Here is a 16960-nt window from a genome sequence, read left to right on the forward strand (position 1 = left end):
TAGTAGTTGTACAATAAATATAAAAATACTATGTCGGAATGTATTGGACTCAGAGAAGGGAGAAGTTCAATGTGTTATTATAATAGCACCATCCCCACATAACACCAGGATAGAAACTAGAAAGCCATATACTCCAACGGGCTGGTTTAGGACAGGTCTCAAGTGAACCACTTGGCAATATGACAGGAGAGGATATCCAGTTGGATAGATACCGCAGTAAAACTTTAGATAAATAAGTTTTTTTGGTTTTTTTTTAAATTAAAAGGTGAGCCAACGAAACTAATAGACATAATTGGCCTTAATCAAATATTAAAGCAAGATTGTCCATTATAAACAGCAAGCATAGCACATAAACAGGTTACCTGTGTGTCTTGTGATTCCTGGTTAAGAGTCTGGGATTCTGCCTCCATTTCTTCTGTTATGACTTCCTCCTGCAATAAAGACATTTATAAATTCTATTATAGTCCACTACATTCCCTTGACATCCCTCTGCTATATACACGTTGATGAAAGGTTGCAATAGTTGATGTGCATCTTGTTTACAGATTTACATTTTATTTCCCTGGCAGCATGGAATACCTGTAGGTGCGTGAATGCAAAGGCATACTTGTAAGGTTAGCCAATAATACCTTAGGATTTGTGTAATTAGGGTGTCTAAATAAAAAGTGGTACTCTGCCCATCTGCATAAAAGGTCAGTGTATGTGATGCAGGGTTGTATTTATATCCCTTCTAGAACTATGCTCCTTCAAGTACTCCTGTCTCAGCCAATCCTACAATAGTGAGACACAGAAGAAGCACTATTCCCTGCTGCTATGTTCACAACCCAGTAGACCCTGGTAACTAAACAGGGCTTGATTTCCACTTGACACTGGAATTGACATTTTGAGCAATCAACATACAAGTTCTCGCTCAAACTGTGGGTAAATGTTTCAAGCTGTCTACACAAATTTAAAGAGACATTCCTGTTAACATTGCTGCAAAAATGCTTCTCATCCCAACTTTTGAAATAAATGTAATATTTTTATAGATCTGTGTTGACAAAATCACTAAAAGGTGTTAAATAGTCCAACTACTTTTCAACCCCTCTGTTCCTGTGCGTCCATGTGTTTGGTTACAATTACATGTCTGTTAGTCCACTCATTACACAGTTACGGAATTTTGCTGGCGCTATATAAATAAACACTGACTTGCATAAAAAAAAAAAAAAAAAACACAAATAAAAAAAAAACACTTCTGCTTAGTATTACTTGATACCATTTTTTTCTTAAAATATTAAAATACACACCTCTGCTCCAGTTTGTTGTAGGACCTTAATCTTTTTATTGTGAGGCATATCCAAGTCTTCAACTGACTGCTCGACTGTCTCGGTTGTGCTTTCTTCACCCTCTTCACGCGGTCTCTTGGGTGCCAAAGAAGTTGCTGCAACCGAAATATCTCGTATATTAAATTAAAGTAACGAAAAGGCCATTTGTCACAACTTTGATCTACAATTATTTAAATCATGTATAGGCTTGTGTGATTTACACACAATAAATTACCAACATCAAACGAAGAAGACCAACAGGGTAGAATCTAGTTCTTTGTCTAACCTGCTAAATGCTCAAGTATATTCATGGTAATATTTTCATTTCAGCTGGTATGCATGTCAGTCTAGAATGATACAGATATGCACTTCTTTAGGTACTTCTTGTTTTTCTGGTCTTATAGACACAGCTAAAAAGGAAATTCTCAATCTACTTTAGTTAGAAATTTTGGGAAACTTTAAAAAAAATTATTCATTGGCTGAGTGTCAACTGATGACTGGGATGACCAAAAGTGTAGAAGCTATTTACAAACTATCCACTATAGAACAGATTTTTTTTAACTTTTGATTCTTTCCCTTCATATAGATTTCACACTAAATTAAGTTCAGTTAGCAATGACACAAAAACTGAAGCAGGTCCTTCTCCATTGCCAACGTTTTACATTTAGAGTTACAAAATTCTGCACATCAACCCAAGCAAAGGAAGAAAAGGAATGAAAACCCAAACTTGCCAATACGATCCTATCCAAGACTGTCAAAGTGCCTAAGCAGCTAGAATTGCAAAACACTGTACTCAAAGGATATATCTTTATTCCTGCAATGATGTGGGCCATACATGTATCTGAACAGATATGAAAGTTAAGTGTGTGTTTATGTATGCACAAACAAAGCTTGTCTGAAATCTGAGGTTTCTTAGACGATTACTACAGCATCAGAGTACATTGAGTACATGCCAAGAACAGTGGTGGAGCCTCACTGACTTCGGTAAGAGATTGAAAGTTCCACATGAATTCTTGTGACAATATCTACCATGAACAATAACCAGTAAGCTATTATAATACAAGACCGTACTATATGGGTGGGTCTAGTTGTACTGTGGTCTCCGCCAGATAAAATCCAAACAAAATACAGTCTCTTGAGGTCTTCCCTTTCATGGCTAGGTGTCACCACCAATTACAAAATCTGCCAGCTTGGATCATTAATCAGAAAGATATTAGGCAACATTAAAGGGACACTCCACTGTCCAAAAAAATAAAAAAATGCAAGTTTAGTAGCTATTGGTTGGCTAGATAACTGTGGCACTCAGTCATAACAATGGAGAGCCAAGTAGATTGTGCCATTTGACCTTTAGCGTTCGTAGAAAACTTACATGGATTATATAAAGATGTGGAGGTTGATGGCCTCTCAATCTGAGAACTCTGAATTACTTCTACCACAGCAGGTTCTTGAGTGGATGGCTCTACTGTGGCATGCGTTTGCTGTGTGGGCTGTACAAAGGCAGTGGCTTGGGTTTGCTGTTGTACAGTTAAAATGGTTTGTGGAAGGGAGGTCTGAACATTTGGGCTGGTGGAACGGACAGATCCACTGGTGCTACCAAAAACAGGAACATGTTCCATTAGGCCTTCAGGCTGCATGGCTAAAAGACAAATTGTAAAAAACGGTTAATTGATTTGATGAACATTGCACCATACAAATACCATTCTAGTAGCAACAAATTAAAATAAACCATTACAAATTAACGCATGCAAGTTTAACTATGCAAAAAATAAATAAAGAAATTACCTTCCTGCGTCTCCACTTGTGTTGTAGGCATGACAGTTGCCGTAGGTGTGGTGGTTGGATTAGATGCTGTTGCAGGAGTGACCATCGGGCGTATACTAGCCCTTGGTGTAGGCTTGTTACCAGGTGCTGTGGCAGTGGTCACCTTGCTTGGAGTGGCTACCACTGGTGTGGGCTTGATATTGGCTGTTGGAGGTTCTGAACTACTTGTACTAAATATAAAATGCAAGAACTATGGTTAGAGATGCCAACTATGGACTCTTCAATGGATGAGTGTGTGCACAATGCAGCTGCACTAGAGATGGCAAGTACACTTTAGAAGTATTCGATAAAAAATAAAAATAAATAACCATGAGTAATGATAAAGTAATTCTATAATTCTTAGTCTACAAGGCATGACTCAAAATATAGAAAGTATAAATAGACCTTAATAAATCGTTTTAATCATATCGAAAAGACTAAAGTATGTATTATAGTAAACTAAAGATTTTAGCAAACTAAATCTCAAAAAAATAGTCTAGAGTACAAGAAGTGTTTGTATCTTAAATCACTGCAAGGGGATGTTTTACCCTTAAAATGTTGCCTTGCCCTCAGCATCTTCTGTCTATGCACATCAAACCTTTTTGCAACAACTTGTTATTACATTAATGTAGAGCACTGTAGACTATGTTGGTGTGTTAATATTATATCCAATACAGTACGTCTAAATATGGTGGAACGCTGACATCTAGTGGTTAGAAAAAGTGTTGCAGAATACAGTCTCCTGTCTAATGAACCTTTCCAGTCTAACTCACACTTTATGTGTTACAAAGCATGTCTTCATATTACACATTGACTCTGCAGCTTTCTTTAACCAATACAGATTTCACATTCTGCCCATACTCTCTAGTTTAATGTAACTCCTGCCCTCATCCAAAATGGCCACTCGGTAACAACCACTTCCGGTGACACCATATCAGTTTTCTGTAATAGTGAAGGAAGCCGCATCCGCAGTGTGAGCAGTGAGTGCCGGTATTGTGCTCAAGAGACAGACCCAAAGTGGCTTCACTGAGGACACTGGAGCAAGGAGAGGGAGTGGATACAGAGGGGCTGGGATTACAATATCCATATTAACAGTATGTTTATATAGAGAGATAGCTGTAGGGTGCTTTCGCAGTACTGCACGCAGGAGAAGTGGTGGCATTTTTTGGCAGATTTAACCCATTTTCGGACGAAAATTCAGACAGCTAAAATTTTGGTGCATCCCTAATAATAATAATAATATAGAAACTGAAAGTGAACAGATTTCTCCAATGATTTATCTAAATTTCCACATTAGTCATTTGCCTTTTGCTGGCTTAAGAATAGATTTACATAGATGTAAGAAAAAGTTCTTTCCACTCCTGTCAAATCACCAAAGTGACATAGGCAAAGAGTCAAATAGGCAGTGTTCAGCATATCTGTTGGCAGGAGAACCCTCCTCAATGTGGGTTCTCTTGCTTGTCTTCAGTATATGAGAAAACAATGTCCACAATGGGAGAGGATGGACTTCAGACAGGCTCTATGAGAGCGAAGCTGGGATATGGAGAGAAATAAACAAGGATTTATTACAGCAACTTCTGAGAGGCATATTTCAGCTGGAGAGATATAACAGAAGTGCAGGAACAAGTTCAATCTGCTACAGGAAACAAGTCAGTGTATTTAGTAATATCAAAACTTTGTAAATAGTTTAATAAGAGAAAGAGGGACGGGGTGGGAAGGGCGAACAAACACCTCACAATAAAAAAAACAGAATAAAACCCCCACACAATTTCTAGTGTTAAGACTAATTACTTACGTTCCCCTTTCTCCAGGCGCTGGTGCAGTTTTTAAGGTAACCCATTGTTCACTAAGCTGCAAAAAATAAAAAAAAATTAGGTTACTCTAAATATACACTAAAAAGGAGGGAGTCAAATCTGTTTTACTGCCAACTGCATGCTATGTTTGAAGCCATGCTCCATTTCCAGGACTGAACCAATTGTAAGCACCAACACATGATAGACCTCTAGTGCTTATGAACCCCTATATTTTACCTTTCCCCATCAGTTTTTTTTATGGATTTTTACCCAAAAAAGATATGGGAAAGGGTTGCAGCATTGGTCAATGCAAACAAACATCGATTCATATATTACGTGTTAAAGCAATAGGATCATATTCGCATCACAAGTTTGAGGTGGCATAAGCCAAACATTGTGGGTAGATACCCACAGAAGTCTAATGAGAACATTTGTATTTACAAATGTATTTATTACTGGTATTTATAAAGCGCCAGATTCTGCAGCGCTGTACAATCAGTGGAGGACTTACAATATACACAAACACATAAGGTAGAGAGGACCCTGCCCCTAAGGGGATATGTAGCCATTTAAGCTCTTTGTAGCAGTTTTGATAACATACAGCCATGTGTAGGGGGAAAGTGGTGCAGAAGGAAAAACTGGATAAAGGGGAGATAGGGTGCATAGCCATCACACAATCTGTCAGTCTTGGATGAGGCTCCTTGGGAAAACCTCTGTAGAGGTGTCCTCGCTGGTAGAGGTGGGGGAGGAGGGCTTGCAGTCTGGAAGACTTTAGGTAATTTACTCTTCGCCCTGTGTAGTTGTCCTGGGCGTCTGAGGTACCAGATTTATTTATAGCTCTCTTTGGTCCACGATATACATTAAGGGTTAAAGTTGTGTCATGGTTGATCGGGTGTAATAGTTAAACCCAGTCTAGAAAGGTTTTATATGGTAAGGTGGAGTCTATGGACATACATTCATAGTAATACAGGTGGATTTTTATTATAATTGTAGTGAGGGACAGGTGTGTTGCTTCCAATGGTTTGCTATGAGGTTTCTGGCAGCTATTAAGAAAATAGCCAACACAAGGGTTTAATATCAGGGCAGTCCCACCATGTGGTGTGTCATGAGGGCATGATTGCTTTCTAAAGACCACTGTCTGGAGAATTTGAATGTCTCCTGTGGTAGGGTTTCCATTAGTACTTTATAGCAAAGGGATAGCACGTTGGGCATTTTCGGTCCTTGCCAGCATCTGTTATACAAGAGTTGTGTGTGTGTCTGGTGTCTGTAGAGATAAGTCCGTCTAAGTGCTGGACCTGCCTTTGTACAATTCTTTTCATTTGAAGGTACTGGAATATCGATGAGTTTAGCAATCTGTAGTGTGTCTGGAGGTCTGGAAAGGCCTTTATAGATTCCCAGTGACAGAGATAGTCTATAGTTTTAATGCCTAGGTTCTGCCATGATTTAAGATTTAGTCACAGTGATATCGCCTTCAGAGCCGTTAAGGGCTTATACTGTTGAAATAGGCTGGGTTCTCAGCGTTTACCTCGGAGTTGGTCCCATTGGTGAATGGATAGCATGGTAGAGGGAAATAATGCGGTTGAGCCCCAATTTTTTTTTTAACACAGACCTAATCAAAAAGTCATGGTAACACAATGAAAATCTAGCCCTGAAATTAGTAAAGTTACAATGTTGGGAGGTTTAAATTCTTATAAAAACAATAAGCCAACCATTTCCTTGCTAAATTATTTATTTTATAAATACAAAGGCATCATAGGACAAAAAAAATTTGTTCAACATGCTACCATCAGCATTGCACCAAAGTCACTGCAATGGAAATCTGGGTTCTAGGTTAAGAAAGTTATGGATTACATTTGTTTCCAAGTGTATAATGTTATTGGATTACTACGCTTACACACACCATTACTAACCGAACCTTAGCGCCAAGCCTTCCTGTCAATTTACTCTTTCACGACAGTTTTGCCATACCTTATTTTCTTGAGCCTCATCCCTTTGCTCGTGATGGCGTTGTTGTTGCTCCCTCTGTTCTCTTTCTAGACGGGAAATACGGCCCTCGTACTGTGATTTCAGGGCGCTCATGCGAACCTCCAGTTCTTCTCTTTGCTGGTCTAATTCACCAACCCTCTGTTTCAGTTCTTCGTTCTCTTTAAATAATTGGTCCTTAGATGCTTTAAGAAAACACAAAAAAAAAAAAATATCAAAAAAAACCAAAAAACTGACATATGTCCCAGAAATAGAATTACAAATGTTGGAGTAATCTATAGAAATGGGGAAAAATCTTGAGTACAAACTATTAAAATAAAAGGACAAGTATGTTGTTAAATTGTAAGGTGTTTTCTTTACATCATTTCCCTCTAGAAAAAAATTAAGGTTTTAAAGCAGGGGCATCAAACAGAGGGCAAGGCTTTGGTGCAAAGAGAAAGCAAGATAATAGATTGGCTTTTCTATAATTTAGTGCCTGCATCATGCATTAACATAATATGAGAACTCTGAGCACAGGCAGAAGCTCAGAGAAACCTCAACAACTTGCCCTTCGTTTAGTCCCCACTCAGGTCTCAAAAATGTTTTTCAGTGCTTGTGCCATTACACATAAAACCTAAACTATTTGCATATCAAACTGATCCCTCCCATAAGACAGCCTAGATCCAAAATGCCAGCAAAAGAGGTGTATATATAATATACCACCAGGAATGAGTTGAAGGGTGTAATACAAAAAGTAGGAACAGAGAGGAAAACTGGTATAAAAGGCAGTTAACATAAAAAGGTAAATAAACAGCATAACTCTGCATCATGGCAAATGTTATAGTGCAATGTAAAATATTATTAACCCTCTTAAACTAGTATTCAGGATTAGAACTGAATGTATTAAACCAGTGCATGAAGACATGCTTACAAGTAAGTTGTGCTAGTTTCTGCCTAGCTGCAAATAAGGTTTTCCTGGTCTTCTCTTCCTTTTCGTTATTCTGCAGCCGTGTCTGCTCTTCTTGATTGCTTTTGTCTTTTAAATCTTTCTGAAGCTTGGACAAGTCTGTCTGCAGATGTGAAAGTTGTTCTTGCAAAACCTTTAGCTCATTTTCTTTATCATCAATAATCTGTAAGAATGAGGTCACATGCCAAAACAAACAGATTAGGAGTCTTAAAAAATACAAAATATTGAGAGTACTTTTATTTTACACAATGGATTAGTACCACATGCAAATACAAAACAAACTTCAAACATAAAAACTACAGTCCTCTATGAAGGGCACATTAAAATGACTAGGGTGATTTTTAGCAATATTTTGCAAAATACTACTTCATTGCAATGCTCTGTAACGCACACGGGTTTGCATAGAAACATACAACGTGACGATAGACAAGAACCATTCGGCCCTTTTTGTCTGCCAACAAACAATACCTGTAAATTAATTTTACCTTCTGCATGTTGTCCACTTGGCTTTGCAAAGTTGTTGTTTTCGTCTCTGCTTGTCCCAGAGAATCTTTTAACTCCTGCAATTCTTTTTGAGTAGCTTGGTCATCAGATTTCTCTGCTTGAGCTGCCGCAGTCTCTGTAACCAGCTAAAAAGAAGATTGGGGGGGGGAAGAGTGAGAGATAACAGAAGAGAAAAAAAAACAGAAAAACCAAACAAAAAAAACTTCAGAAAAGTAATTTACTCAATTTCATCCTGTAACATCTGTGCCAAGTACACACTGTATGCCATGATCAAGGCTTTGCATTTTGGATTTATGCTATACAGGATTGATTTAACATTTTAAATAGAATGCTACTAGCCTGGCCTTAAACATTACTCACAACTGCAAGTCTGAAAAGTCAGTAGCATAACGAGAGTGAAATTTCTACTCGTCGAGGATTAATTTTAATTTGCCAATGGCTAGTGTATATTTTAAGCCCTGCTATACACTCGGGTATCTCAAGTTGAAATGGTGATAGTTAAAGGTAACACTGTAGGAATCCGCAAATTGCACCCATCAGTAATAACCGAAAGTTTACACATGGGAGGGACTTTTAAACAAACTTAATTAGCAATGATGGTACACGCCTGAATATTTTAGTTACCCCCCCAAGCCCCCAGTTCTCCGCTCATCACCTTAGTTATTCTGTTCTATCAACTCACTTTGTCATGCTGAGCTTTCAACTCTTCATACTGAGTCTTGTATCGTCGTCCAATCTTTTTGACTTGGGTTATAGTTTTCAATTTCTCTTGGATATCTGCAACTTTTGCATCAAGCTCCTTCTGGAGGTTTTCCTTTTCTGCTTTCATTTTTGTTAGCTCTTCTCTTACATTCTGAAGTTGACTCTGGCTTGTATTTAATGAAGCATTCGTTCTATAATAATAATAAAAAAAAAACATTAGTCCAACGGGAGTAAAGGAATGTAGAAAGTAGTTTTGTGATTTTAGTTTTGATTTTTTTAAGACATTACAATGCGTTCTAATAATATTTCATGACAGACTCATATCAAAATAATTTTTTGTGTGTTACATAATCAGCATGATTGCAATTGCAAACGGATAGGAGTTTAAATACAAGTTAATACGATGTAGTTATATTCTTTGCCTTATTAGATCTAGTTCATTAACAGAAAATAAACACTGGGCAAGTCTTTATAAGCTTGGCAACAACATCACTGCACTCAAAGTTGTATCACACAACCCCGTTAACTTCCATGAAAAGTAGTATGCCAAATAAAAACATGTATTTAGCTAGAACAGCTGTACACTGCCCAACAGTAAGGGACTTGGCCATTCCATTTTGGAATATGAACCTTTAACAGATTGTTAGGACAGCAATTGTCCTTTCCTAAAATGTTTAACAGAGAATACAAAATTAATAATTTAAAAATGCACAAACAGGGGGCGTGGCTTGACCGCCGAGAGTGATGGCTGCTTAGGCAGAGAGCTCAGCGCCCTGCACGATCCAAAAGGCCACGCAAACTGCTACTTACCCCTGCCACCACTCCTACAGTACTCTCACTACCAGAGGGAAGGGCCAGGCAATGGCAGCAAACAAAAAATCCGGCAAGAAGCCGAAGGAAGGTACCCCATTCGTCGCCGACCTGCTCACAACGCCTAGGCCGCACACAGCTAAAGATGGCGGCGGCCATATGAGCGTGGGCTCCCCGGACTCCAGAGAACACAGTCGCCTACCGCAACAGGCAAATAATGCGGAAATACTACAATCTCTGGCAGAGGTGAGACATTACCTGGCGGGGGAGATAGAGAGATCCGCAAGAGAAGTAAAGGCAGAGATACAAACGGTGGGCTAACGCACAGAGGCCTTAGAATGGAGGATGATCACGTGGTGGCGGCCCCTCCGTGAGCCAATGTATATTGCTACGCCGCACTCCGTGTCGACACAAAAATAAAGAATAAAAAAAATAATAATGCACAAACAGCCATATATTTGGTTCTTGTGCCTCACAAGAACCAAAATTATTATGCACCAACTTCCTGGTGTTTTCTTGTGGCAGGAGCAACTCTTATAATTTTATTACAGATTATTGTTAACATTACCTGGCAACCTCAGTTTTTAATTTTCCAGTCTCTTCAGTCAGCTGCTGGATTCGTTTCACGTTTACATCCCGCTCAGAAACCAGCTTTTTGTACTCTTCTACATCAGTATCCTTTTGCTGATTCAATAAATGCTTTAAAATAATAAAAAAAAAACAAAAAAAAAAAACATTAAAATAATTTTTGGATCACGGAATCAGTATATTGGTCCTTTAGAGAGGAATAGTCATTTTTTTAATAGTCATTAATCTAGCATCGTTAGCAAGGAATAAGCAAGTAATCTGCAACAGATGAAAGCTATAGAAGAGCACTTCACTGGATTTAAAAAAAAAAACAAAAAAACAAAAAAACAACCCAACCAATGCGTATATACTACTGGTAGGGAATTAAAATAAAATAAAAAAGAAATAAAAAATCGCCAACAGTTGTTAGCCATTAGCATGTGCCGTCCTTTTGTAGTGAGTCTGGATTTAAATAATTTAAAATCTGATCATATTTAAGCCAACAACTAACATGTATACTTTCTTTTGTATGAAATGTTGCAATGGTATATATGTGGCAGCTTGTATTCCCTTAGCCTTTCATGCTCATATTTAAGCCAAATTAAGACACATTATATTACACATGCACACATAGCTACAGCCTAGTGTGCCATTCACAAACTGGATGGCCAACATCCACAAGTGACAATTTTCCAATTAGAATACCCCAAAAAATAAAAGGCAAACTAGAACAGAAGACTTTATACAATGTCTTTGGTAAACAGACAAAAATTAGATTTTACCCAATTTTCTATTTCTGAGGATGAATATACTTAATTCTTAAAGTTTCCCAGCCCACTCTTATTATGTTATGTTTAACCAGCTGAACCAGACCAGCAGAAACATCCTGGTAATACGTCCTGGGCAAGTACTCTTTGGGATACTTTCAAGTGGTTTTGCAATTTTTGAGGGAAAGAGAAACGTAGCTACCTTACAATATTTCTCTCTTGGATTTATCAAAGTTTTTTTTTTTTTTTTTTTTAGTGAATAACTTCATGTTGACTCTGAAGGCACAAACCTTGGTGGCTAATTGGATATCCCAAGGTTTACAGAGAAACAAAAGCCTTCAGACACAACCTCATATTGGGCATAAAAGCAGCAAATGTGAAGATACCTGTGTTCGAGCTTTCCATCGCTTTACATCTTCCTCAAGAAGTTTTTTCTCTGCCTGCAGCATGCCACTTCTCTCACTAAGCTCAGAGTTGGATTCTTGCAGGGGCAAGATGTTTGTTTCCAATTTACGAATCTAAAAAAAATTAAAATGTTTTGCTTTAATGAAAAGTTCAACACTTTAGAAACATTTTAAAGGATGGTAATGCCACTTTTATTGCAACCAGTTTATAACAGATTTGACTATAGCTTAATGCAGGCAACTTTTTGGCACTCCAGATGTTGTGGACTACCATCCCTTATGATGCTTTGCCTGCTTTATGGCTATAAGAGAAATCTGGTAGAAAACTTCTAGAGTATTGATTGTAGACTACCCCAGGTAGTGCAAAGCACAATAAAGGTTTTATATGCAGGGCTTAAACCGGGGCGCCCAAAAAGTAGATCTTCAGAAGTATTCAAACTTCAGCCTCCATGATGCTTTGTCATTCTAAAGGCTTGCAAAGCATTATAGGAGGACAGAGGTATACAACATTTAAGAATCTACCTTTGGCTTAAAATTTCCACTTGCAACCAGCCATGGGAATTAATTAAAATTTAGACCTGATAGAAATTCCACCATTGTTTTCCTGGCACTTTATATAAAATACACACAAGATATATATATATATTATATATATATTATATAATATATATATATATATATATATATATATATATATATATATATATATATATATATATAATACACACGCTATAAATATATATATATATAAAATACACACACACACACATATATATATATATATATATATATATATATCACACACACATATCTCACACACACATACATATATATCACACACATATATATATATATATATATATATATAAAATCACACACATACATATATATATATATATATCTCACATATACATATTACACTTAGTATGACGTGTGTGTGTGTGTAAAATATATTATAGATTAGAAAAATATATATTTATAATTTATACATTTTTTTATTATTTTAAAAACTTTCACCAGCAAGGGGACTGTCAGCACTATGGACACCTATTGCGGCCATGTAACCGATCTTTCAGAGCTTTCACATGGCCCCTGGGGGTCCTGAATTGGCCCCCCAGTGAAGAACACTGATTGCCGGCGGGGGAACGGCAGCGATCGGGTGAGTACATGGGAATGTAGGAAGAGGGAGGGAAGGGGTTAATAATTTACAAAAAACAAAAAACCTTTTAATCTTCACTGAGTGCCTTGACCCCTTGAGAAACTCAGCACAGGCAGAGCATCGGATGCCTGCATGATTGCTTCCCATGCTCTGCCTTACTGCCGGGCGCCACCCGGAAGTGATCGCTCCGGGCGACCTGGCAGGGAGACATCACTGCAATACCATCAGAGCGGCTGGAAGCGATCATGAGCTTATATTGCTCTAATTCGCCGCAGATGTATTAGATACGTCTGTGTTCCTTAAGGACCGGTTTGTTTTTTTGGGTCGGACGTACCGGATACGTCCGCGGTCGGGAAGGGGTTAACCCCTTAAGGACCAAACTTCTGGAATAAAAGGGAATCATGACATGTCACGTGTCCTTAAGGGGTTAAAGAGGTGGTGTGAGGACAGAGGAAAATTTTCCTATGGTACGGTTAGACCCAGCTAGCTTACATGGATCAGTGAGCAATCACAGAAATACAAAAAACACCAGATATGTTCATAAGCTTTCTGAAACATTGATACAAGTCTTTTATAATGGTTTGGAAACCTAGATTACTTCAGGAGAGTCAATATACTGCACAAGGCTGTAGTAACTTACTAAAGTACAATAAATAATGTATACAAAATTCACCTTAGCTTGTAGTTGTTGCAATTCCTGATCTAATTTTTCTTTGTCTTCCCTTAACTGCTTGTTGCTTTCGATTAAAACATTCATTGTTTCAGTCTTCTTCATTAGTTCTTCATGTTGGGCCATTGTTTTGGCGGTCACCTGAATTACAAACTAGAGTCAATGGAGAGTGGTATCAAAAAGGCCACTGAAAGCCTTCATTTTGGGCCAACAAGAGGATTCCCACAAATTGAGAATTAACTCTGCATTTTTCTGGTTGTAGAATTTACAACTTTATGCCACACAAAACAGATCCCCAAAAATGTTATGTTACATTTTATAGTTTACTACAATGTAGAATATATCCATTAAACAGTGTATTGTAAAATAATTCAATACATTTATATCTAAATGCATCAATAGTTGGTATTAAAGAAAGACTCCAAACCTCTAAAGTATTTCACTGTGCTCAAGGGTTAACAGTGTCCTCTCGGTCTTAATTTATAAAATTGCCAATTTTGAGAGAGAAAGATATTTAAAAAAAATAAAAACAAACACACATTTGGTTATATATAAAGCTTTTGGGTTGTGCAATCCTCACTAGTCTAGAGTGAGCACAGTAAAAAACATTGCCATGCATGCACACTGCCAGCCTATGAGCAGCACTGGTTTGGTTGGGAGATGATCGTTCATCATGAGCTCCCGGAGTCAGAGCAGAGCCGCTGGGAGATGCACAGTGTTTTAAAATCAGTTCAACACTCCAGTGTTAAAGTTATTTATAGCACTGGAGTGTGCCTTAAAGTGGCTCTTTCACCCCAAACTTGCTTTTCCTCAATCGAGTCTTATCTCGAGAGGAAAAAAAAAAAAAGGGACTACTTTGTCTTATGAATGTTGAAGGGCTTAAGGAAGAGAGCAACTTTAAAGTATTTTGGTTTCACCAACATTTGACTTAAAGTGAATACAATCTTGGAGTTTGATTAAAAGTTATGTTGCCTCATAGGACATACTCCCTTTTCATGCTACTGACCTGGACTTTTTCGCGCTCTGCATTCAGACTGCCCTGCAGCTCCTCAACCTCCCTTTCCAAGTGCTCAATTCTCTGCCTGTAGCGCAAGCATTCCACCTGAGCAACCTCAAATCTTGCTTCAGCAATTTCCTTCTCTCTACGCACAAACCTACAGGAGGGGGGGAAATATATATTAACTATTTTTTTTATTTTTGTTGTGCATTATATGGGTTACAAGCAGTCCTGTAATGCCACGACAGCAGTCACAGGTGTATCAACGTTAACATCGTCATGACAGGTTTAATCTGCACATTTTTTGTGAGTAGGTATACGTACTAGTACGTGCAACCAACGTTAACAACGAGCGAATTATTAAAAGTTTTGCTTATTAAAACGTACATATCATGGAAAAGTTGGTAGAGAAAAGACAAAGGAGAAGAACAAGGTTTGAGCATACAATCTACGTTCAAGGTTATACTAGGTAGTTCACATCTCTCGCTTGTGTGTGTGTGTGTGTGTGTGTGTGTGTGTGTGTGTGTGTGTGTCAGGTTCTCTCGCTTTAGTGTGTGTGTGTGTGTGTGTGTCAGGTTCTCTCGCTTTAGTGTGTGTGTGTGTGTGTGTGTCAGGTTCTCTCGCTTTAGTGTGTGTGTGTGTGTGTGTGTCAGGTTCTCTCGCTTTAGTGTGTGTGTGTGTGTGTGTCAGGTTATCTCGCTTTAGTGTGTGTGTGTGTGTGTGTGTCAGGTTATCTCGCTTTAGTGTGTGTGTGTGTGTGTGTCAGGTTATCTCGCTTTAGTGTGTGTGTGTGTGTGTCAGGTTATCTCGCTTTAGTGTGTGTGTGTGTGTGTGTGTCAGGTTATCTCTCGCTTTAGTGTGTGTGTGTGTGTGTGTGTCAGGTTATCTCTCGCTTTAGTGTGTGTGTGTGTGTGTGTCAGGTTATCTCTCGCTTTAGTGTGTGTGTGTGTGTGTCAGGTTATCTCTCGCTTTAGTGTGTGTGTGTGTGTGTCAGGTTATCTCTCGCTTTAGTGTGTGTGTGTGTGTGTCAGGTTATCTCTCGCTTTAGTGTGTGTGTGTGTGTGTCAGGTTATCTCTCGCTTTAGTGTGTGTGTGTGTGTCAGGTTATCTCTCGCTTTAGTGTGTGTGTGACAGGTTATCTCTCGCTTTAGTGTGTGTGTGACAGGTTCTCTCGCTTTAGTGTGTGTGTGTGACAGGTTCTCTCGCTTTAGTGTGTGTGTGTGACAGGTTCTCTCGCTTTAGTGTGTGTGTGTGACAGGTTCTCTCGCTTTAGTGTGTGTGTGTGACAGGTTCTCTCGCTTTAGTGTGTGTGACAGGTTCTCTCGCTTTAGTGTGTGTGACAGGTTCTCTCGCTTTAGTGTGTGTGACAGGTTCTCTCGCTTTAGTGTGTGTGACAGGTTCTCTCGCTTTAGTGTGTGTGTGACAGGTTCTCTCGCTTTAGTGTGTGTGTGACAGGTTCTCTCGCTTTAGTGTGTGTGTGACAGGTTCTCTCGCTTTAGTGTGTGTGTGACAGGTTCTCTCGCTTTAGTGTGTGTGACAGGTTCTCTCGCTTTAGTGTGTGTGACAGGTTCTCTCGCTTTAGTGTGTGTGTGTGACAGGTTCTCTCGCTTTAGTGTGTGTGTGTGACAGGTTCTCTCGCTTTAGTGTGTGTGTGTGACAGGTTCTCTCGCTTTAGTGTGTGTGTGTGACAGGTTCTCTCGCTTTAGTGTGTGTGTGTGACAGGTTCTCTCGCTTTAGTGTGTGTGACAGGTTCTCTCGCTTTAGTGTGTGTGACAGGTTCTCTCGCTTTAGTGTGTGTGACAGGTTCTCTCGCTTTAGTGTGTGTGTGACAGGTTCTCTCGCTTTAGTGTGTGTGTGACAGGTTCTCTCGCTTTAGTGTGTGTGTGACAGGTTCTCTCGCTTTAGTGTGTGTGTGTGACAGGTTCTCTCGCTTTAGTGTGTGTGTGTGACAGGTTCTCTCGCTTTAGTGTGTGTGTGACAGGTTCTCTCGCTTTAGTGTGTGTGTGACAGGTTCTCTCGCTTTAGTGTGTGTGACAGGTTCTCTCGCTTTAGTGTGTGTGTGTGTGACAGGTTCTCTCGCTTTAGTGTGTGTGTGTGACAGGTTCTCTCGCTTTAGTGTGTGTGTGTGACAGGTTCTCTCGCTTTAGTGTGTGTGTGTGTGTGACAGGTTCTCTCGCTTTAGTGTGTGTGTGTGTGTGACAGGTTCTCTCGCTTTAGTGTGTGTGTGTGTGTGACAGGTTCTCTCGCTTTAGTGTGTGTGTGTGTGTCAGGTTATCTCTCGCTTTAGTGTGTGTGTGTGTGTGTGATGTTCTCTCGCTTTAGTGTGTGTGTGTGTGTGTGTCAGGTTCTCTCGCTTTAGTGTGTGTGTGTGTGTGTCAGGTTATCTCTCGCTTTAGTGTGTGTGTGTGTGTGTGTCAGGTTATCTCTCGCTTTAGTGTGTGTGTCAGGTTATCTCTCGCTTTAGTGTGTGTGTGTGTGTGTGTCAGGTTATCTCTCGCTTTAGTGTGTGTGTGTGTGTGTCAGGTTCTCTCGCTTTAGTGTGTGTGTGTCAGGT

The 16960-nt window shown here is 39.1% G+C and overlaps 1 protein-coding gene across 1 annotated transcript in view; it reads right to left on the reverse strand.

The window, feature by feature from the left end:
* The window catches only part of TPR (translocated promoter region, nuclear basket protein), a 73598-nt gene that overhangs the window by 13442 nt on the left and 43196 nt on the right, over positions 1–16960 (reverse strand). Inside the window, exons 27-39 of the mRNA XM_063426687.1 lie at positions 14416–14563; positions 13413–13550; positions 11563–11694; positions 10411–10541; positions 9013–9223; positions 8312–8455; positions 7791–7989; positions 6866–7065; positions 4900–4955; positions 3087–3295; positions 2674–2940; positions 1287–1420; positions 363–431 (exon numbers count right to left, since the gene is read on the reverse strand). Of these exons, the coding sequence (XP_063282757.1) occupies positions 363–431; positions 1287–1420; positions 2674–2940; positions 3087–3295; positions 4900–4955; positions 6866–7065; positions 7791–7989; positions 8312–8455; positions 9013–9223; positions 10411–10541; positions 11563–11694; positions 13413–13550; positions 14416–14563 (2038 nt within the window). The remainder of the gene's footprint in view (positions 1–362; positions 432–1286; positions 1421–2673; positions 2941–3086; positions 3296–4899; positions 4956–6865; positions 7066–7790; positions 7990–8311; positions 8456–9012; positions 9224–10410; positions 10542–11562; positions 11695–13412; positions 13551–14415; positions 14564–16960) is intronic.

Source organism: Pelobates fuscus, chromosome 7 (assembly GCF_036172605.1).
Source record: "Pelobates fuscus isolate aPelFus1 chromosome 7, aPelFus1.pri, whole genome shotgun sequence".
NCBI classification, from domain to species: Eukaryota; Metazoa; Chordata; class Amphibia; order Anura; family Pelobatidae; genus Pelobates; species Pelobates fuscus.